We start from the raw sequence: 22,081 nt of genomic DNA on the forward strand, positions 1-22,081 counted from the left end.
GTGAAAAAGAAACGCTTTTGCCTTGAGTTTCCTTCCTGCTCTCGTGTTTCCATGCTCATTGCTGCTGTCAGCACCTTGAGGGTCAAGACATGGATGCTGGTGGTTCTATTGAAGTTCCACTATTGTGCAATTGCAAGTTTGATGGGGCTCCTGAGCACTTTCTGGTTGTATTTTGCAGCCACCAGTGAGAGATGTTTGCACAGTTATAGGCCCATATGCCAAAACAGCACGGTGGACTTCAAGACGGATGGGATCCTATATTTGATAGATCCCTCTGGATTCGGAATACTAAATACTCGCATATATGATCACAGTTGATTACAGTGGTGCCTCGCAAGACGAAATTAATTCGTTCCACGAGTCTCTTCGTCTAGCGGTTTTTTCATCTTGCGAAGCAACCCTATTAGCGGCTTAGCGGATTAGCGCTATTAGCGGTTTAGCGGCTATTAAAGGCTATTAAAGGCTTAGCGGATTAGCTGCTAAAAGGCTATTAGCGGTTTAGCAGCTTAGAAAAAGGGGGTGGGGAGCGAAAAAAGATCTCAAGACTCGCAAGACATTTTCGTCTTGCGAAGCAAGCCCATAGGGAAATTCGTCCTGCGAAGCGCATCGAAAAACGGAAAACCCTTTCGTCTAGCGGGTTTTCCGTCTTGCGAGGCATTCGTCTTGCGGGGCACCACTGTATTTCTTTAAACTCTTCTCCCTTTTGTGGTGGGGAGGCCCGTCCTCCTCTCCAACTGCTTCTAATCTTTTGCATAAACCTGTGCATGCCGTTGGGCCACTGCAGCATCCCTTGGCAATGAGTCCCACAGGTTAGGATGTGCAAAGCAATTGCAACGCAAAAGCTCTGACCCATCCAGCCCGTTTTCCTGTCCCAGGAGAGGCTCATACTGTGCCGCTGTAATCTCAAATGGGAGGGGGGTGTAGGTGGCAGAATTAAAGGTAGACTGCTCCTGAACCGTGGAGGCTCTGTTTCTTGAAAGTGGGCACATGGATTGTCTTTCTACCCCAACCCAGATCAACACCAATCTGAGCGATCTGCAGTTTTTGTTCTTTGACCTGATCATCACCACCACGGTGGCTGCTCTGATGGGCAGGACGGCGCCGGCGAAGGATATGGGCCCCAAGCGCCCGCAAGGAGCCCTCATCAACATCATTGTCCTGAGCAGCCTCGCCCTCCAGACCAGCCTCTTCATCGCCATCCAGGTCACCAGCTACTACATCACTGTCTCTCAGCTGTGGTAAGCTATGGGCACAGGGGGTGAAACCAGCATGATGGGAAGTTGAGGAGGAGGTGTCGGCCGTGGCAAGCTCTCAGGCTGGCATTTTCCAATTTGATTTGGCTGCCCTGCCAGTTCCAACCTGCTGGTCAAAGAGGACCCCTTTTCTCCGGCCATCAAGGCCCAGGAATGGGTGGTTGAGTCTCTGTGTGTCACCAACCTCTGCCCCTCCTACCTCGTACCTACGGGACCGCCTCTCCCGGTATGCTCCATGGAGAGCCTCAAGGTCCATAAATAGCAACACCCTAGAGGTCCCGGGCCCTAAGGAAGTTAGATTAGCTTCAACCGGAGCCAGGGTCTTTTCAACACTGGCTCCGGCCTGGTGGAACACTCTGCCTCATGAGACCAGGGCCTTGCAGGATCTGATTTCTTTCCGCAGGGCCTGTAAGACAGAGTTGTTCCACCTGGCCTTTGGCTTGGAGCCACTTTGATTCCCTCCCCCTCTCCCCCCCCCTTTTTCCTTTCTCCTGTGATGAGGCTGCATTTTAATATTTTAATTGTTGTATTTTAATCTTGTTTTTTAAGTTGTATTCATTCAACTTGTTTTTATTATTGCTTGTTAGCTGCCCTGAGCCCTGCCTTGGCTGGGGAGGGCGGGGTATAAATAAAAATTATTATTATTCTCTCTGCCCCAGGTACATCCCCTTGAACAGTACGGTGGCAGCCCCTCAGAACCTCCCGAATTACGAAAACACCGTCGTCTTCTGTATTTCCGGGTTCCAGTACCTCATCCTGGCAGTAGCCATGTCCAAAGGGCAGCCCTTCCGCAAGCCCCTCTACACGAACGGCAAGTCTGGCCCCTCCCCAAGAGCTTCCTTGACACCGTCCTCCATCTTCACTGCCAAACCTTAGGGAGAAGTGAATCTCAGTCCGTCCCCCACTCTCTTTCTCTTCCTGTTTGGGCTTCTCCCTCTTCCCCAAGCAGCCATTGACTCCCACTGATCTGCGCTTCCATTTGCAGAGGCTGCCCAGCTCGTGCCCATTCTGATGCTGGTACTTTTATTTATTTTTATTATTTGTGCTCTGATGGTGTTTCCTGCTTTGTAGGGGGCTGGACTCGATGGCCCTTGTGGTCTCTTCCAACTCTATGGTTCTATGATTCTATGATCCGCCACCCTCATAGGAGTATAATAAGACACAAAGACACATTATTTTAGGTTAATGGGCAAAATTCGGCCACAACTTTTATTGGTTACAACATGTGAGTAGTATTGGCTTAGGCATTGGATGAAACAGCAATACCAGACTCCACCCCGCACAGCCAGGAGTCATATTAGGGTTAACAACGAATGGGAGGAGCTTGTTGATGCAAATACAACTGGAAGCTCCCCCATGACGTCACCGGGGGTCGTGCCATGGCCCTAGCCACCAGCAGGGCATCGGACAGGATGGATCCACGACCACCGGATTCCTTTAACGGAATACCCAAAAGAGGAGGGGTAGATGATGGCGCATACCCAATCCTCCAACACAGCACACATATTCCAATGCCGAAATGCCAATATCAGAAAGTTGTGACGAATTGCTAAGATGTAGGCGGAAAAACCAAGAGGCTGGTGCCAATTTGCCAAATGGATAAAAAAGTCCTACCAGGCCCTTGGGCAACTAAGGCAACCAACCGAAGTCCATAGCAAGGTCAATATGCAAAAGAAGCTGACCTAAGAGGGAGGGAGGGCAGGAGATCCGAAGAAAAGAGGAACAGACTGGGAGCAGAGCGCTGCCGCGGCCGTTTAAATGCAGCTAGCCCCGCCCACCAGCTGGCCCTATTGGTCGGCTGGGAGGCTTGGCCGCGGCGGCAGAAGCAATCAGGAGCAGGGAGCCTCCCTGCCCCAGCGGGAGGCTGCTCCCGCTCACAACCCCTCCCCTCTGGGAGGAGGAGAGGCCTTCCTTCACAAAATCTGTTACCTAGCCTTCACTCTAAGGTCGAAGTTAGAACAAGGTAATATGCACAGTGATCTGAAGGTCGGCGGTTTGAATCCCTGCAACGGGGTGAGCTCCTAGAATCATAGAATCATAGAGTTGGAAGAGACCACAAGGGTCATCGAGTCCAACCCCCTGCCAAGCACTCCTGTTGCTCAGTCCCTGCTCCTGCCAACCTAGCAGTTTGACAGCACGTCAAAGTGCAAGTAGATAAATAGGTACTGCTTCAGCGGGAAGGTAAACGATGTTTCCGTGTGCTGCTCTGGTTCGCCAGAAGTGGCTTAGTCATGCTGGCCACATGACCTGGAAGCTGTACGCCAGAAGCTGTACGCCGGCTCCCTCGGCCAATAAAGCGACATGAGCGCCGCAACCCCAGAGTCGGCCACGACTGGACCTAATGGTCAGGGGTCCCTTTACCCTTTATAAAACCAGAGTAAGCAGTTTTAAAAAAACCACACACAGGTAAAAACCATTCCAAGCAGAAGAGAGCACCAAACACGAGCCCCTTCCTTGCCAGAGACCATGGGTGAAGCGGGGGCATCTTCTTGGCCCTGATAGTCTGAGCTGGAGGGGCTGGAATACACCTATGGGCTGTCTGTGGCTTGTGGAAGGGCGAGACCCACAAGGGGCCCATGCTCTTGAAAGTGCCTCTTTTTTCGTCGTAAGCCTTAGAACAAAGCTTTCGAAACTGTGCGTCGTGACACATTAGTGTGTAGGTGTGTCACGCAAATGCTCCCCAGGGTTGGGAAGGCGTTAGCTTAACCTCCAGTTGGCTAGCAAAAGGGAATTACAGTGGTACCTCACAAGACGAATGCCTCGCAAGACGAAAGAGTTTTTTTGTTTTCTGAGTTGCTTCGCAAGACGAATTTCCCTATGGGCTTGCTTCGCAAGACGAAAACGTCTTGCGCCTTTTTCTTAAAACCGGCAATGCATTCCTATGGGAAACCGTGCTTCGCAAGACGAAAAATTCACAAGACGAAAAAACTCGCAGAACGAATTAATTTCGTCTTGCGAGGCACCACTGTACTGTCTTGCAAAATGTCTGAAAAGCAGGTCAGTTTGGAAAGCTCTGCCTTAAGAATCATAGAATGGTAGTCGGTAGGGACCACGAGAGACATCTAGTCCAACCCTCTGCAATGCAGGAATCTTTTGCCCAACATGGGACTTGAACCCTGAGCCTGAGACGTAAGAGTCTCGCGCTCTTACCAACTGAGCCGTCCAGTTAGACTTGCGGCGTATATGTCTGCCTGCCTGCCTGCCTCCCAGCATGTTGTAAGTGCTCATCCTTTCCCTTGCTTTTCAATACTTTCTCCTTGTTCCCCTCCGCCCCGCAGTGGTGTTCCTGATAGCCTTAATCATCCTTTTCGGCCTCATGATCTGGTTAACCCTTTACCCGCTGGGCTTCATGAGATACCTCTTGAAACTGAAGGCCATCGACGACCTGAACTTCAAGCTCGCTCTCCTGGGGATGGCTGCTCTCCACTTCTTCACGGCCTTCATGCTGGAGGTATTGGGTGGGCAGGGGGAGAGAGTTACAAGTCATGGCCAAGAGGGAGGCCGGGGACATTGTGTTTGAGAAAAGGATGGAGGGGGCAGGAACAGGGAGAAGGGAGCTTGCTCCTCTTCCCTTTCCTCCTCCTGCTCCCCTTCCCTAAACACTTGAGTAACAACAACAACTACAAATTATTATTTATACCCCGCCCATCTGGCTGGGTTTCCCCAGCCACTCTGAGTGGCTTCAAACAAACATTAAAAATACATTAGAACATCAGTCATTAAAAGCTTCCCTAAACAGGGCTGCCTTCAGATGTCTTCTAAACGTCAGATAGTTGTTTATTTCCTTGACCTCTGATGGGAGGGCGTTCCACAGGATGGGTGCCACTACCGAGAAGGCCCTCTGCCTGGTTCCCTGTAACTTGGCTTCTTGCAGTGAGGGAACTGCCAGAGTGAGTTTAACCGCTGGCAGTCAGGGAACAGTAAGTCAGAGGAGCCAAGTCTTTCTGGAAGCAATGGCCACAGGATGCTGCTGTTGCTAATTTATTCAATTGATATTCTGCCCTTTATCAGGGTTAACGTTTAAAAAACACATTACAGAACCTCAGTGATAGAAACATAAATAAAACCCCATAATGACAGACAGCCTAATAGTAAAATAAACACCATAATAACTGTCTTCTCCCGCACACTTTCACAGGCCATAGATTATTTAATAGCCATAGGCCTGGGTGAAGAGGAATGTTTTTGCCTGGCACCTGAAGACGTGTTTTGATGGCGCCAGGTGGGCCTTTCTGGGAAGAGAATTCCAGTCAGGGAGCCACCACAGAAAAGGCCTGTTCTCTTGCTGCCACCCTCCGTACCTCTCTGGGATGGGAGAGAAGCGCCTCAGATAACAACAACAACAACAACAACAATTTATTATTTATACCCCGCCCATCTGGCTGGGTTTCCCCAGCCACTCTGGGCAGCTTCCAACAAAACACTAAAATACAATAACCTATTAAACATTAAAAGCTTACCTAAACAGGGCTGCCTTCAGATGTCTTCTAAAAGTTTGGTAGTTATTTTTCTCTTGGACATCTGGTGGGAGGGCATTCCACAGGGCGGGCGCCACTACCGAGAAGGTCCTCTGCCTGGTTCCCTGTAGCTTCACTTCTCGTAGCAAGGGAACTGCCAGAAGGCCCTCAGAGCTGGACCTCAGTGTCCGGGCAGAACAATGGAGGTGGAGACGCTCCTTCAGGTATACTGGACCGAGGCCATTTAGGGCTTTAAAGGTCAGCACCAACACTTTGAATTGTGCTCAGAAACGTACTGGGTGCCAGTGTAGGTCTTTTAAGAGTTTTATGATCTCGGCAGCCGCTCCCAGTCACCAGTCTAGCTGCCGCATTCTGGATTGGTTGTAGTTTCCGGGTCCCCTTCAAAGGTAGCCCCACGTAGAGCACATTGCAGAAGTCCAAGCGGGAGATAACCAGAGCATGCACCACTCTGGTGAGACAGTCTGCGGGCAGGGAGGGTCTCAGCCTACGTACCAGATGGAGCTGGTAAACAGCTGCCCTGGACACAGAATTGACCTGCGCCTCCATGGACAGCTGTGAGTCCAGAATGACTCCCAGGCTGCGCACCTGGTCCTTCAGATGACAAGCGACGGCTCCTGATGAAGGTTGGCTTTCTAAAAAGGGTTAGGCAAATCTGAGTGTGTGGGTGTGTGAGAGGAAGGGCCCACCTGCAGCTAATAACCATGACCCTTGAGTAGAACCTGCACGTTAAGGGGCAGTCTATCCCTATGTGTCAGGTTGGGAGCAGGCCACAGAGAGGGGCCAGAGAAGCCTGTTGTGGGAGCTGCTGTTGGGTGCAGTGGGCATGGCAGGGTAGCCAGCCTCTCAGGGTCTCTCTCTCTCTTCCGCCCTCTCCAGACCTGCCTGGACTACGGGCTTCTCAACGGCCTCCGGAACCTGTGTGGGAAAAAGTCGTCGAAGAAGCTCTTCAAAAGGCTGGAGAAGGAGCTGAGCCAGCAGCACCCCTTGTGGCCTCCGCTCCACGAACCCATCTTTGCCACCGCTGCCGCCACCCAAATCACCCCCGTCATGAGGTGACGCTGGGCGCAGACACACATGATGCCTGTGTGGACATGAAAGACAGAGGCGCCTCTTCTGCGCCTTCCCTTGGTACGGGACCATTTTATTTATTTCCACTGGTCGCTACACTGTCCTTCATTCCGCTGCTGCCCGCTTGGCCAAAGACCCCGGAAACGACACCACTCCTCCATTTAAAGTCCTTGTGTTACCTGCTGCCCCACTTGCCAAGGTGGAGGCAGGAGGTGGTCAGGTGCCCCTCCGTAGCAAGAGAAGCCCCCCCCCCCCCCGCTCATGCCAGCCGTCAGCTCTAAAATCTGAGATCTGTCTGGGAGTGGGAAGAGTTGTACCTCACTCGAGTTGAAAGCCTGCAGACGGGCCAGATTTGGCTTGGTCCATCTCCTGGCGTGAGATGGGGGCAGGCTATGCCACATTGCCCGGAGGGGACCAACGTGTTTCCTGCCAGCCATTCCAGGGTTTGTTTTTGAGCCTGGTTGGCAACTGGATTCCGGCTGAGGTTCCTTGCAGCTCTGGAGGAAATCCAAAGAGGAGGCCTTGACTGGTACAATTTTTGTGGGGGCGCAAACCAGGCAACCCTACGCAGGTGACGCCAGCCCAGCCCTCCTGCATCAGCCAGGTGGGCAGACAGCTCAGCGTGGCTCTGCTTTGCCCCAGTAGAGGTGGGGTCACGGCAGCGGCTGGGTCGCCCCTTCGCCTGGCACGCATGTGCCCCCTGCCCATCCGGTGCACAAACACAGACCGCCCCGGGTGCCAGAAACCAAACGCTATGCCACTGGTCCATCTTGAAGCACTGAGACCCCCACTAGTGCCCTGGAGCGTCTTCCTGTGGGGTGGGTGGGGGGTGTTAGGAATCAGGCAACTCTTTCCCTCTTTGATTGGCCCAGATGTGCTGGTCCCATTTCCTCTGTTGAAAAGAGAGCAATGGTGCCACCTATACTTGCCCAAGTGACCGTATTTCCTGTGGACAGAGTTGCAAGCAGAATGGAGCCCCCTGTGATTTGGACACTGCCATGTGTCCCTCCTCCATGCCAGAATTACTGGAAATTGTAGCAATCTGCACCAGCCTCAAAATAAGAAAGCTCATCAGGGCTGTGTGTGTGTGTGTGTATGTTTAATGTGTGTGGTTTGCAATAGGGCTATCTCCCCCATCCTTATCCCAAGATCACCCACTCCGCAAGAAAAATGAAAAAGGTTACTTGAAAGGATGGATGTGCTGAGAGTGAGAGAACCCAGTTCTGTATGGTTATGAACGAGTCTCACAATAAACAGATGATATTTTCTGGGCAAATCTGTTCTTCCTTTTAACAGATACATATCCTGCTTTGTGATTAGTTCACAGACTTTCAGAGGGAAGCTAATAGCTTAGAGCCACCCTTGGGAAAAACATAAGACATGCAGCTGCACCCACAATGCTTGAAAGCAGCGGTGCAGTGGGGAAGAAAGCTAAATTTGGCTATAAAACTGCGAAAAGAAAACCCAGCTCCAGAGTCAAAGAATTGAGGAAGGCAAGAGTTCCTCTGTTGGGCTCAGCCGGGTCTCTACTTTCCTGGGAATCACGTGGGGTTGGTACAAAGCAAGGTGAAACAGTTTGCTTCAGCGAAGCACCTGAGAGGGGCGGCAGCTGGAGGTTGATTAGAAGCTGCCACCACACCCACCTGCCCTTGGGCTCTCATCCTGGCTCTCTTGTGCCTTCCTGGAGGGTCTCCCATTTTGAAAACCAGTGTTTTATGATTTCCGCTTCCTCCAAGGAACAAGAGGATAGGAGGAAGGGGTGATGTCGTGGCAGGGTGAAGTTGTAACAGCACGGTATTCAAAACGGAGCCCTGGAAAGAAGGGTGCATGGCAGAATTGCTTGCTGTGTGGAAGTGGCTGAGGGACAGAGGCACTGGGGGGGGGGGAGTTTGGGGGTTTGGCTCGGGTTCTGTGGTGGCGTCTCAGGCAGCTGCGAATCAAGGACAGGCATGCACCAGAAAGGGTATAATAATAATAATAATAATAATAATAATAATAATAATAAGAAGAAGAAGAAGAAGAAGAAGAAGAATTTTTTTTATTATTTATACTCCGCCCATCTGGCTGGGTTTTCCCAGCCACTCTGGGTGGCTTCCAACAGAACACTAAAATACAATAACCTATTAAACATTAAAAGCATCCCAAAACAGGGCTGCCTTCAGATGTCTTCTAAAAGTTTGGTAGTTATTTTTCTCTTTGACATCTGGTGGGGAGGGCGTTCCACAGGGCGGGTGCCACCACCGAGAAGGCCCTCTGCCTGGTTCTCTGTAACCTGGCTTCTCGTAGCGAGGGAACTGCTAGAAGGCCCTCGGTGCTGGACCTCAGTGTCCGGGCAGAACGGTGAGCAGCGGTGAACTGAGGCAAGGATAGCCCCCCACCCCGTGCCCCCACAAGCAAGAGCGGCTCAAGCCATTTTGCCGCCAGAGGCAAAGGACAAGATGTTGCGGGGGTGGCCAACTCCCAAGAGACTGCAATCTACTTTCAGAATTAAAATCTGACAGTGATCGACCCCATTTTTTTAGGGGTTCAGCAGCTCAAATTTGTTTAGCTTTCTTTGGGAGGAAATTCCTGTTTTGGGGGGGGGTTAAGGGACAGGCTTTTGGGGGGAGGGGACTTCCGTTTTTGAGGGGGAAGGAAGGAAAGGGAAGTTGGGGTTAAGTCATTCACAAAAACATCACTACGAATGAAAACAGCCACACAGAGGGAGGTCCGTCTTCCCTTCCTAAGTTCAAACAATGGAGGGTGGGACGAGGGGGTGGGATAGGAGTCCGATTTACCAACACAGAGGAAAGGGACCCAGAGATTGACTGCGGTCTACCAAAATCACGGGGATCTACCAGTAGATCGCGATCGGCCTGTTGGACATCCCTGGGACGTTGCGTTCCCCCTTCTGCACAAAATCGTGACTAAACAGAGTCCTACATCACACCCTGAGGGCAGCAAGGGAGCTTAGGGGCTGCAGGGCAGGCCAGGTGACACACATTTTGAGTCACTTTCCGCCCCTCGGAATTTGCTGCCTCCTGGAAGGGCTGGTCGTGCCCAAAACAAGGATGGGGTAAAAAAAGGAGAATGTGTGTAAATGCAACAGGGGCCAGCCTCCTCCATATTTGCCTGGCTTGCCTCATTCAAGTACCAGCCACCTGCTCCTGTCCACTTAAAAAGAATGGGAAGCAGCCTAAATGCAACAGACAGAATTGTAAAAGAAAACAGAGGCCCAGAAAAAAAGTTAAAAACACCCAGAAGTGATTTCACATATTTTTTCATAATTTCACGTCCTCCTAAACCTGTGGGTCACAATTTCACATGTTCGAAGTGTTTTCCAGAACGTTGCTTTCTCCTGACTTGCGGGTCATGATTTTCACGTTATGTATGTCAGTGGCTAATTACCCCTAAATGGAATCTCTTATGGAGGTAAAGGAAGGCAACTTGATTCTTAAGGTCGGGATCTTCTGCTCTTGATCATAAAATCCCTTAAAAGCGGTGGAATTGACTCTGAAAGATATGTGAGAGCGGGCTCCAAGTCTCTCAAGGCCAGGTTCTGTTCTGACGACCACAACCTATTAGTATAAAAGAAAAGACAACCTCTGCACCTCAGCTTGGTTTAATCACTGTCAAGAATTACTGAAGTGTATCTCCTTATCTCTCATCTTTTTCTTAACAGATAGCCAAAGTGTAGAACTTTCATCCATTCAACTGTGTGTGTGTGTGTGTGTGTGTGTGTGTGTGTGTATGCTAGATCTTTCAAATTCGCCTCCTCTTGTTCTCTGGTATTACACATGCCCCCACCATCAACAGAAAACACTGCTCAGGTGTGGTTATAAAAGGAACTGCAATTCTTTAACTGCCTTGTTTTTTTGGAGACTGCACAACTGAAGATTCCTCCCTAATTCACATCTTTGCATGCTTAACTATTGCATAAGCCCACTGAAGTCAATGAGGTGAACCCCATAAATGTGATTAGGATCGTATTCTCAGCTAGTCACACAGTGCTTTGTGTAAAACCAGATACCATAGTGCAGGCATGGGCAGACTTCAGATTTGATTTTTTTTAAAAAATAGGGCTCCAAGATCTAACCAGAACCAGGTGCAAAAGTCATACAGTTAGAACAATGCAACTGAGCATATTTTGAAATAAATAATCCGTTTTTAGTACTAGAACTGAACTGAACAGTTCACTATTGGTTTTCTTAATTTCAGAAGCCTTATTTTGGTGCAAAAATTGTCCCTATTATTGGAAGACCGAGACCTTGCCCATCTGCAAAACAGCCAGAGCTCTACCAGCAGATCTCAATCTTCCTTCTGCCCATCTTTGCCATAGTGCATAGCACTCCAGTACTATTCAAAAAATATTGTGCAACAGAGAATGCTTAATTCACAATGCCATATAGCAGCCCTTGCCAATGGAGGGCCCTCCAGATGTTCTGCACTACAACTTCCATCAGCCCCAGCCAGCCAGAAGTTGTGTCTGCTGAAAACCTTATTTCAGCAAGCCTTTCCAGGTATAGTATAGTTGATACTGGTATTTGTTATTAAAAGTTTTATTAACCTTCTTGCATTTAAGAGTTCTGGAATTAAAGTTGCAGCCTAAAACATCTGTCAGACCTCAGGCTGGTAAGGTAAAAGGTAAAGGGACCCCTGACCATTAGGTCCAGTCGTGGCCGATTCTGGGGTTGCGGCGCTCATCTCGCTTTATTGGCCGAGGGAGCCGGAGTACAGCTTCCAGGTCATGTGGCCGGCATGACTAAGCCGCTTCTGGCGAACCAGAGCAGCGCACGGAAACGCCGGAGCGGTACCTATTTATCGACTTGCACTTTGATGTGCTTTCAAACTGCTAGGTTGGCAGGCGCTGGGACCGAACAACAGGAGCTCACCCCGTCACGGGGAATCGAACCGCCGACCTTCTGATCAGCAAGTCCTAGGCTCTGGTTTAACCCACAGCGCCACCTGCGTCCCCAGTATAGTTCATATTTGTTATTTAAAGTTTTATCAACCTTATTGCATTTAAGAGTTCTGGAATTAAAGTTGCAGCCTAAAACATCCGGCAGACCTCAGGCTGGTAAAGGCAGAGCTTCTCCTGCTACATACTGTTTGATCAGCATATTCTCATCTAGGCAGGGCTTTAAAGGCACAGATGACCCCTGTAGGTTACTCTCCCTCTGGCACCTCAGCGTACTTGATTTCTTAAATTTGATCCATTCAATTCTAATACATTTATTTCGTAGTGCTTTGTATGATCGCGTTTTTCAGTGGGAAGACTAGGACAGCAGATGGAGGAGCAGAGAATGAGGTGTGAGATGGAGAAAAGGGCAAGGACTTTCAGACTCCACTCTTCTGCCGCTAATACTGCATGTATGTCTAAGTGCTGGATATTAGCCATATCACTCATGTACAAGTTTGTCTTTCGCAAATCGGGTGCAATGCTTAGCACCATTTCTTTATTGGCAAGTCAAGTGAATTTGTAAAGTGCTATCAAAAAGGGGTGATAACAGATCTGTTGTCTGTTCAGATTTTCTTTAGATACCTTGTTTTTAAAAATAGTGGATATATGCCAGGCCATGAAATCAACTCTGTACAAGTGAACAGTACCAAACCAGGGCTCTTACATACATGTACATGTATGTACACAGGGGGTCCAACGTTTGAACAGCAAACCTTCCTCATCCCCCACATATCCCGGGTTTTCCCTGCTGCATCATCAAGTTGTGTTTTCCAAACAGTCTCCAGCACCAACAGAATTACTTGTGGTATCCTTTCAGGGCCCCAATCAAAATGTCTCACAGGAGTGTTTTATCACCCCCCCCAACTTTTTGGAGTGGGTGGGGGGGGGAAGCCTAAATAGGCAAGCCTGTGCTATGAAGAAGGAACAACTTAGGTCCCACAGTTACGGGGTAAAAGGGAAATACGTTGGGTTTCAGGTTTGGAATACAAACTGACACAAAAATGGGGTAAAGCAATATGCAGTCAAAAGCAGAGGTAGCTAACCTGTGGCTCTGCAGCCTTGGGTCAACTACAGCTCCCATCGTTCCTGGCCATGGGATGTCTTGGCTGGAGCTGATGGGAGTTGGAGTCTAACAACACCTAGAGACCACTGGTTAGCCACTCCCTGATCTGAAATACAGCCCGGGGTGGATTCAGTCAAATACAGCCCCCACTCCGCCACTGAATTTGGGCATCACCCTAATTCAAGCCAAACTGAACTGCTTTGTTGGAAGGGACCCCTCAGCCAGAATGTCCTAGGCAAACAAACAACAGGTTTTTCTTGTCCAATGAGCGCTGGCTGAGAAGTCCATTGCAGAACAGTTTCCCTTAAACACAGTGATGTCAATTTGCAAAGATGTCCTTGGCTGAATCCACCTCAGGGCGCTGCCCTGCTCCCCTCTCCATAGTAAAGCCAGTGAAACTGAAAAATACATATATCTCGGGAATAATAAATATTGAAATATTCTCCCCCCCCCCCAGATTTAACTTAAAACTTATTTAAATAAATGAAATGCTTAAAAGAAGGTGCCAGTAGTTGTGTGTTTGATAATGCCAAGCGGGTTCCGACCCCGACACTGGCATTCATGTTCGGGTTTTGACAGGGATGGTCTGCTTGCAAACCGTGGTGCTGCCATGTGCTTCGGGCAGCCCAACGGAATACTCAGTTGTGGCTATCAGCAGCATGTCCAAAGTGGTCTCGGTGCATTTGGCAATGAAACGGATGAAGGGCCTGACGTCGCCTTCGTTGGCCACTTCCAAGACGTGGTAGTACTCTGCCCGCTGTTCCTTGCGGATGGTGATGGGTGGGTAGCCTGCCTGCATGAGGATGAGGTTCATCAAGAGGCGTGAAGTCCTGCCGTTGCCGTCCACGAAGGGGTGGATGTAGACCAGTTTGTAATGGGCCAAGGCGGCAAATTCAACCGGGTGCAGGCTCATGGCGTCTTCGGAGTTGATCCACTGTACAAACTCGAGCACTTGCTTTTCGACGTCGCAAGGGTGCGGGGGGATGTGGTGCCCTACAAAGACCTGGGTAGTCCGAAACCTCCCAGCCTCTACTGGGTCCACGTAGCCAAGCACTCTCCTGTGAATCTCCAAGATGTCTGTGAGGGTCACAGACCCAATTCTGGACACCAGTGTGGTGTTGACGTACTTCATGGCGGCATGCATGCCGATGACCTCGTTCTGCTCCACCAGACTCTTGCCGGGAACGGCGTACCGCGTCTCGATTATGTGCCGTATTTCAGAAAGCGTCAAGGTGTTCCCTTCGATGGCCACCGTGTGGTAGATGTGGTGGTAGTAAGACTCTTCCATCACCCTGCGGAGAGCAGAGCTGCCTTTCGGGATGGACATGACCTTTTGGACTTTGCTGTCAATGATGCTGAAGTACCTCTGGTCAATCTCTTCAACGAGGGGCAATGTCCGGTCGCGATTGATCAGAGCCTTCTCGTTACGGGGGGAGATGGTCAGGGCTTTGGAATACAAGTAGTCAGCCTGAATTATGTCCTTCTCTTCTTCAGAGAAGAGGCCAAACTCGGTCAAGGCATCAACGTAATCAGGGTCCATCTTGAGGGCGTGCAAGAAAAGCTTGTGGGCTTTCTCCCTTTTACCTTGCCTCTTCATCTCCAGGGCCTGGTTCAGGGCTGCTCTGGCTTCTAACCTGACCTCTGAAACGAAGCAACCAGGGTTAGCATTGCAGAAAGGTGTGCTATGGAGCAGAGGTGGGGAAATCCATGGCTCTTGCAGCTGCTGTTTTCCTCCAGCTCCTATCAGTGCCAGCCAGAACGGCCAACAGTTAAGGAAGATGAGAGCTGTGATAAAGGAATTCCAGCCTGCTATATTACCCTCCTGTCTACCTGGTTATTCAAAGACTCAGCTCTTTTTGTATGGATGCTGGAACTGCTGTTCTTTATGTGATGCCTGATTCTTGGATTATTTCAAGAGCCTTCTTGTCTTAGTATCTGATGTACTCTTTTTCAACTCACTCCAACTTCCTTAACCTCTGTGGGGCAATGTTGTGTTTTGAAGTTGCACTATACTATTAACGCATGAGCTATTGCTTTTCAACTATCAAATGCAGGGATAGAAATATACCGCAGAATATTACAAATAAACCACCTTGCTTGTGGGATTTGCACTGGCTGTCAATTTGCTTATAGGCCAAGTTCAAGGTGCTGTTTTAAGTCCCTATATAGCACGGGACCAGGTTACTTATCGCTTACACAATCAGTAGATCACTGTGAGAGTGTTTCTTCTGCAAGTTCCTAAGAACTCCGAAGCCCACTTCACAGGACCTTTAGCGCAGTGGCCCCTGATCTGTAGAACAGCATTCCTGTTGAGATATAATAGGCACCTGCTCCAGAAAGAGTTGATAGGCATTTTTGTTCCAGCTGGATAAAGGGGTCTTTACCATGAATGTCCATTTGTTACCTTGAGTCTTATTTTAAATGCATTGTTTTTAAACTGTTCTTAATTATTTTATATATAAATCACCTTGATACACAGTGGAACCTCTGTTTTCGAACGTAATCTGTTCCAGAAGACCGACTACTGAAACGTTCGAAAACCGAAAACTCAACATGGAAGCCTCAATAGGGCAACTCAAAATGGAAGCAACACAGCATGTTCAGCATCCGAAAATCGTTCGAAAACCGGAGCAGTTACTTCCGGGTTTTCGGCGTTTGAAAGCCGAAATGCTCAACTATGGAGGCATTCGACAACTGAGGTTCCACTGTAGCAGTTTAGGAGGTGATTAATAAAATAATTGTCGTAGTAATAATAATAATAAGTAGTAGTAAGGTTAAAAAAAAAAAAAGGCAAAGGACCCCTGGATGGTTAGGTCCAGTCAAAGGTGCCTATGGGGTTGTGGTGCTCATTTTGCTTTCAGGCCAAGGGAGTTGGCGTTTCTCCAGACAGCTTCCTGGGTCATGTGGCCAGCAGGACTAAACTGCTTCTAGCGCAATGGGACACCGTGATGGAAACCAAAGCGCACAGAAACACCGTTTACCTTCCCGCCGCAGCGGTACCTATTTATCTACTTGCGCTGGTATGCTTTCGAACTGCTAGGTTGGCAGGAGCCGGGATAGAGCAACAGGAGCTCACCCTGTTGTGTGGACTTGAACTGCTATCAACATAGAGATTTATTGGAGCCATAAACCCCCCTTCCCCCTCCCATACCTTGGGAGGCTTTAGGCTTCAACACCAGCAGCTGCAATCCACCCGAGGTGACGCTGAGGTCCGTCGTCTGCCCTGTGTACGTGGTGATCCCTGTGTAGCCCAATCCCAGCTTGCTCTTCAGCAAGGACAAACTCTTGTAGAAGGCATGGTACTGGTCTTCCACGGACGTCAACGGGAGTAGCAACAGGAGGAGTGCAGCCAGCAGGACCACCAGCACCGCCGCCCAGCAGACACGGAGCCACAGGGACACCCATTTCAGCTCCGGCTCTGCCACTGCCACCACAGCTGCCATCGATACAAGGTTCATCTGGCCTCAGGGAAGGGCAAGAGGCACATTCCTTCTCTTGCGGGCCTCACCTGGGAATGGAAATGGGTAAGTTGCCAAAGAAGCATCATGCGGGTGGCCCTCTTGGTACCCTCTTTCTCTCTGAACCCAATACCATCCTTCAGCATGACTCTATTCATACCCCAAGATCATCCCCCAGAGACGCTTCCCTGAGTTTTCCCTCAGAAAGAGGCTCAAAGGAAATAATAAAGGAAGAGGACCTTTTTGGTTGTGGGTCCTCACCTGTGGAACTCTCTCCAAAGTGAAGCCTGCCTGACACCAACATGGATCTGGTTAAAACATTTCTCCTCTCCCTGATATTTGACCAAATATGATCCTATTGCGTCGTAGCTTCATTAGCGTTATTTTGAGTGATTGCTTGTTTTTCTCTGTTTTCTGCAGTCTGTGGTTGTTGCCATTTGTTTTGGTTTTTTTTAAAAAAACATTTTTTAATGTTTTTTAAACCTGATTGTAAGTCACTTCGACACCAGCTAGGCTGATTTCTTCCAACTCTACAATTCTACGATTCTGCAACCTGCTAGGCAAATTACAAATTAAAAGCAATCGCCACCTGTCTTGTCCAGCCATTCGAGTACCCCTTTTCTCATTTTCCTAGGCTGTAGTGTCCAATGATCATGGCACTTTTAGAGTAGGCCTACCCATGTACAATAATGAGGTGGTAGAATGGATTGTACCACATCTGGGGTACTGTGTCCTGTTCTGGGCGCCACAATATAAGAAGTATATTGACAAGCTGGAAAATCTGCAGAGGAGGATGACCAAGATGGTCAAGGGTCTGGAAACCAAGCCTTATGAGGAACAGATAATAATAATAATAATAATAGTAATTTTTATTTATACTCTGCCCTCCCCGGCCAGAGCCGGGCTCAGGGCGGCTAACACCAGTAAAATTACAGTAAAAATATAAGGGGGGGGGGGGACCAATTTAAAATACAGGTTAAAATGCAATTTAAAATGCAGCCTTATTTTAAAAGTAGCCCATAAATCAAAACCATATGGGGAGGGAAACATAAGGGTCAGACTGAGTCCAAACCAAAGGCCAGGCGGAACAGCTCTGTCTTGTAAGCCCTGCGGAAAGATGTCAAGTCCCGCAGGGCCCTAGTCTCTTGTGACAGAGCGTTCCACCAAGTCGGGGCCAGTACTGAAAAGGCCCTGGCCCTAGTTGAGAACAATCTAACCACCTTGCGACTTGGGACCTCCAAAATGTTGTCATTTGCGGACCTTAAGGTCCTCCGCGGGGCATACCAGGAGAGGCAGTCCCATAGGTACGTGGGTCCTAAGCCGCATAGGGCTTTAAAGGTCAAAACCAGCACCTTAAACCTGACCCTGCACTCCACCGGGAGCCAGTGCAGTTGGTAAAGCACTGGATGAATGTGATCCCGCGGCCTTGGGTATGTTTAGCCTGGAGAAGATGAGACTGAAAGGACATATGATAGCCATCTTCAGGTATCTAAAGGTCTGTCACATGGAAGACGGGGCAAGCTTGTTTTCTCCTGCTCTGGAGGGTAAAACCCAAAACAATGGATTCAAGTTGGACTAGATGACCCCTTCCAACTCTACAATTCTCAGTTACATACATCTAAGAACTTTATGATGATAAGAACTGTTCGACAGGGAAATAGACTCCCACGAGACATGGTGAACTCTCCTTATCTGGAGATTTTTAAGCAGAGTGTGGATGGCCATCTGTTGTGGATGCTTTAGATGAGATTCCTACATTGCAGGGGGTTGGACTAGATGACTATGACCATCTGGCACAGAGCTCTTTAGACAGGGGAGCATCTTAAAATGAACCAACCGCAGTGGTACTGTCCAGTCTTTCATACCTAAACGTGCAAAGCAGGTCTCAGCCTCTAGAGGCCGTCCAATGCCAGCTGTCCCTTCTTGTGACAGGTCAGCCTTAACTCAGCTTGGTGAGCAAACCCACAGAAGTTGTACAGTTTACTTGCCCACCTGAACAGCATCTGAGCCTGCTCACCTGGAAGCGATTCTGCTTCTCTGCAGGCAGGAAGTCTGAAGGCAAACCAGCCCAGCGGCAAATTTATAAAGTGTTCAGTTCAAAAAAACAACACCACCAAACACATTTATCCATCCAACCAACTGTGAACATCAAGCTAGGGCAGAGCCACCAAGAACAACCCTCAATCTCCCTACTGCCACTGTGATGAGGCTGCATTTTAATATTTTAACGTTGTATTTTAATCTAGTTTTTAAGTTGCATTCATTCAACTTGTTTTTATTATTGCTTCTTAGCCGCCCTGAGCCTGGCCTTAGCTGGGGAGGGCGGGGTATAAATAAAAATTATTATTATTATTAGAGTTGCGAGGGATCCTGAGGGTCATCTGGCCCAACCCTCTCCAATGCAGGATCTCTCCTCTTCACGTTCAACCTTCCGCTTCTCCACCAACTTCACCCACCTACTTACCCACCGCTAGAGACACCCCCCCCCCAAAAAAATACTCTTCCCTCTTCTGACCTTCTCAACCAAGACCCAGCCTGGTACCCCCCCCCCCCAAAAAAAATTCCTTCTCCCAGTTCTGCTCCCTCCCTAGCTATCCCTCCAACACGCCCCACTTTACCTTCACCCAAACGAATGGGGGACCCCCTCCCACCAGCGAGGCCCGAAGCCCCCTCCCTCCTGCCTCCTCTGTGCCCCCTCCCTCTTCCCCTCAAACGAGACGATTCGCCCCACACAACACCCTCTTCCCTTTCTTGACCCCCAAGTCTACCCCACTTTCTCCCCCCCCTCCCCGACACACAAACAGGGGAAGCCCCACTGTTCACCCCCATATTTTTTTACATAACTATTTTAACCCGCTTCCCCAAATCCCCTTCCCACATTTCGACCCCTTCCCCCTAAAACCCCAAATACTCTCCCCCCCCAAGCCCCCCTCTCCCCCCCCCCCCGCACCCATCCCGCCTCCTACCTCCCTCCTGTCGCCCCTGGCGCATCGCTTCCTCTCCCTGCAATCCAACCTCCAGTTCCTCTACTTCGTCTCCGCCCATTGGAAGCCAAGGCCGTCCCTTACCCTCCTCCCTCCTCTCTTATTGGCCCCCGCGCACGCCCCTCTCCCCTCTGTCCCGCCTCCGCGGACAAGGCCTTCAGTTCATCTGCTCTTCTTCCATTGGCTATGCCGCCCCGCCAATCTGCTTGTAAGTCCCCGCCAACCTTCCCTCCGCTGGAGAGGGCGGGCAAGGAGGGATGAGAAGCTCCGTGTTCGTGGACGGATGCGATTGGTTCAAGTCTCCGTCCGTCCAGAAAGCCGGGTTTGGCCAATGGAGAGGTTTCGAGGGCGGGGACAAGAAGCGCCCGGGGAAGATGGCGGCCTGGTTACCTGGGCGACGGGAGTGAGGCGTACGCGAATTTTCGGTGCGCGCGAGTGCGACGTCAGGCCCGGGCGTTCGCGTTTGCAAAAGCAGACGGCAGCAAAAGCCTTTAATTTTTGCCTGATCGATTTTAGTGGTGCCCTTTTCAAATACGAAAGCATTTTTTATATTAAAAAAATATGCTGTAGTACTTAAGGAGTTGAAATTACGTGTTCTGGAGCTACACACATTTGCTCCCCCTCCCCCCTTTTAATGTTTTTTTATTGTTAACAAAAAGGGCAAAAAGAAAGGAAACCTAGGGGTGGGTGGGAAATAACTATAAAGCGTTACAGCCTGGAAAGACACGTGCAAAGTTGCAGCACAGTTCCAAAATAAGAATAATGTATTAACTCATACAAAATTCAATTTTCAATTTTATTTTTTTTAAACGCACAGTATTCTTCACTTGCGAATTTCGTCCTTATTAAGAATAAATATAGTCTTAAATGAGCTACGTACTTACAGCACTGAATGAGCACGTGCTTCAATATTTGCTTGAGAAATAAAACCATATAGAATCATAAGACTGTACAGTTGGACTGTAAAGGTACGCGGGTGACGCTGTGGGTTAAACCACAGGGCCTAGGACTTGCTGATCAGAAGGTCAGCGGTTCGAATCCCCGTGACGGGGTGAGCTCCCATTGCTCGGTCCCTGCTCCTGCCAACCTAGCAGTTCAAAAGCACGTCAAAGTGCAAGTAGATAAATAGGTACCGCTCCGACGGGAAGGTCAACGGCGTTTCCGTGCGCTGCTCTGGTTCGCCAGAAGCGGCTTAGTCATGCTGGCCACATGACCCAGAAGCTGCACGCCGGCTTCCTCGGCCAATAAAGCAAGATGAGCGCCGCAACCCCAGAGTCGGTCACGACTGGACCTAATGGTCAGGGGTCCCTTTACCTTTACAGTTTGAAGGGACTCCGAGCGTCATCTAGTCCAACCCCCTGCCATGCAGGAATCTCAGCTAAAGCATCCATGACAGATTTTTATTTTTTTTAATGGAATAATTTTCATTGTTAGCAGGCACTAGACCAGGAAATGCTATATGTAATAAAATCCTTGTTTTAATTTTAAATCCTTTAAAATAAACATAAGGCTCCAAGCAGATTAAAAATACAAATTCTAGAGGGGTAGTTGGGGCAGATGGGGCTTGCTCACCTGAGAAGGTAGCCCGTTTAGGAGAAGGTAAACTCCTAAACCACTGCTGTCTTGCAGGATATCTTTAGGGGAAGAAAAAGCTAAGGCGTAACCCACAGAGCCTAGGTCTTGCTGATCAGAAGGTCGGCGGTTTGAATCCCCGTGACGGGGTGAGCTCCTGTTGCTTGGTCCCTGCTCCTGCCAACCTAGCAGTTCGAAAGCACCTCAAAGTGCAAGTAGATAAATAGGTACCGCTCTGGCGGGAAGGTAAACGGCGTTTCCGTGCGCTGCTCTGGTTCGCCAGAAGCGGCTTAGTTATGCTGGCCACATGACCCAGAAGCTGTACGCCGGCTCCCTCGGCCAGTAAAGCGAGATGAGCGCCACAACCCCAGAGTCGGCCACGACTGGACCTAATGGTCAGGAGTCCCTTTACCTTTAGCTTTAAACCCTACACAAATCCAGAGTGGAGTCCCTAAGGCGGTTGTATGGTGCCTTGTACAGTGGTACCTCTGGTTACGTACTTAATTCGTTCCGGAGGTCTGCTCTTAACCTGAAACTGTTCTTAACCTGAAGCACCACTTTAGCTAATGGGGCCTCCTGCTGGTGCTGTGTGATTTCTCTCCTTATCCTGAAGCAAAGTTCTTAACCTGAGGTACTATTTATGGGTTAGCGGAATATGTAACCTGAAGCGTATGTAACCTGAAGCGTATGTAACCCCTCGAGGTACCACTGTATGCCTCCTTCCAGCAACTCCTGCAGCCAAGCTGGTGCCAAATGTATTGCTCTGCTTTCCTTTAGACCACTATTAGCAAGGCCAATAGTTTGGCCACCTCATGAGAAGAGAAGATTCCCTGGAAAAGACCCTGATGTCGGGAACGATGGAGGGCACAAGGAGAAGGGGACGACAGAGGGCGAGATGGCTGGATAGTGTTCTCAAAGCTACCAGCATGAGTTTGACCAAAATGCGGGAGGCAGTGGAAGACAGGAGTGCCTTGTGTGCTCTGGTCCATGGGGTCACGAAGAGTCAGACATGACTAAACGACTAAACAACAACCACAAGCAAGGCCATGAGCAGGGTGTTGTCACCTGGGCAGCCTGGGACCCCCATACACACTGCTCAGGCTTGTGCCCTGGGGGAGGTCACTTCAGTTTGACTTAATCCCTGGACGTGCATTGTCTCTTGAGACAAACAGATGGAAAGAACAGTTTGAGACAGGGCATAACTCAGTGGCAGAGCATCTGCCTTGATTGCAGAAGGTCCCACTTTCAGTCCCCAGTAGCATCTCT

The 22,081-nt window shown here is 49.5% G+C and overlaps 2 protein-coding genes across 6 annotated transcripts in view; one reads left to right on the forward strand and one right to left on the reverse strand.

Moving 5' to 3' along the window:
* The window catches only part of ATP13A2 (ATPase cation transporting 13A2), a 43,828-nt gene extending 35,753 nt beyond the window's left edge, over window positions 1–8,075 (forward strand). For all 4 annotated transcript variants that reach the window (XM_083453761.1, XM_083453762.1, XM_083453763.1 and 1 more), the window contains exons 26-29: window positions 1,015–1,238; window positions 1,913–2,064; window positions 4,532–4,704; window positions 6,608–8,075. In XM_083453761.1, coding sequence (XP_083309887.1) covers window positions 1,015–1,238; window positions 1,913–2,064; window positions 4,532–4,704; window positions 6,608–6,787 — 729 coding nt within the window. In that variant the 3' untranslated portion in view covers window positions 6,788–8,075. The remainder of the gene's footprint in view (window positions 1–1,014; window positions 1,239–1,912; window positions 2,065–4,531; window positions 4,705–6,607) is intronic.
* A 4,117-nt stretch (window positions 8,076–12,192) lies between these two features.
* Window positions 12,193–19,327, reverse strand: FICD (FIC domain protein adenylyltransferase). Of its 2 annotated transcripts, none has more exons than XM_083454083.1 (3): window positions 19,226–19,327; window positions 15,953–16,309; window positions 12,193–14,442 (listed from the first exon to the last, which is right to left on the reverse strand). In XM_083454083.1, the coding sequence occupies exons 2-3, from the start codon at window positions 16,257–16,259 to the stop codon at window positions 13,361–13,363; spliced, it is 1,389 nt and encodes a 462-aa protein (XP_083310209.1). In that variant the 5' UTR covers window positions 16,260–16,309; window positions 19,226–19,327; the 3' UTR covers window positions 12,193–13,360. The 2 variants fall into 2 exon arrangements, with proteins under 2 accessions (XP_083310209.1, XP_083310210.1); XM_083454084.1 differs by lacking the exon at window positions 19,226–19,327 and adding an exon at window positions 16,521–17,098.
* Between the last annotated feature and the right edge of the window lie 2,754 nt (window positions 19,328–22,081).

The sequence above is a fragment of the Podarcis tiliguerta genome (genome assembly GCF_965153285.1).
Source record: "Podarcis tiliguerta genome assembly, chromosome: 8".
Taxonomy (NCBI): domain Eukaryota; kingdom Metazoa; phylum Chordata; class Lepidosauria; order Squamata; family Lacertidae; genus Podarcis; species Podarcis tiliguerta.

Bases quoted from the DNA above. Each gene is read 5' to 3' on its own strand.
- FICD (XM_083454083.1), bottom strand. From the start codon at position 16,259: ATGAACCTTGTATCGATGGCAGCTGTGGTGGCAGTGGCAGAGCCGGAG. The intron at 14,443-15,952 runs GTATGGGAGGGG...GCTTCGTTTCAG, and splicing joins GAAGCCTAAAGCCTCCCAAG to AGGTCAGGTTAGAAGCCAGA.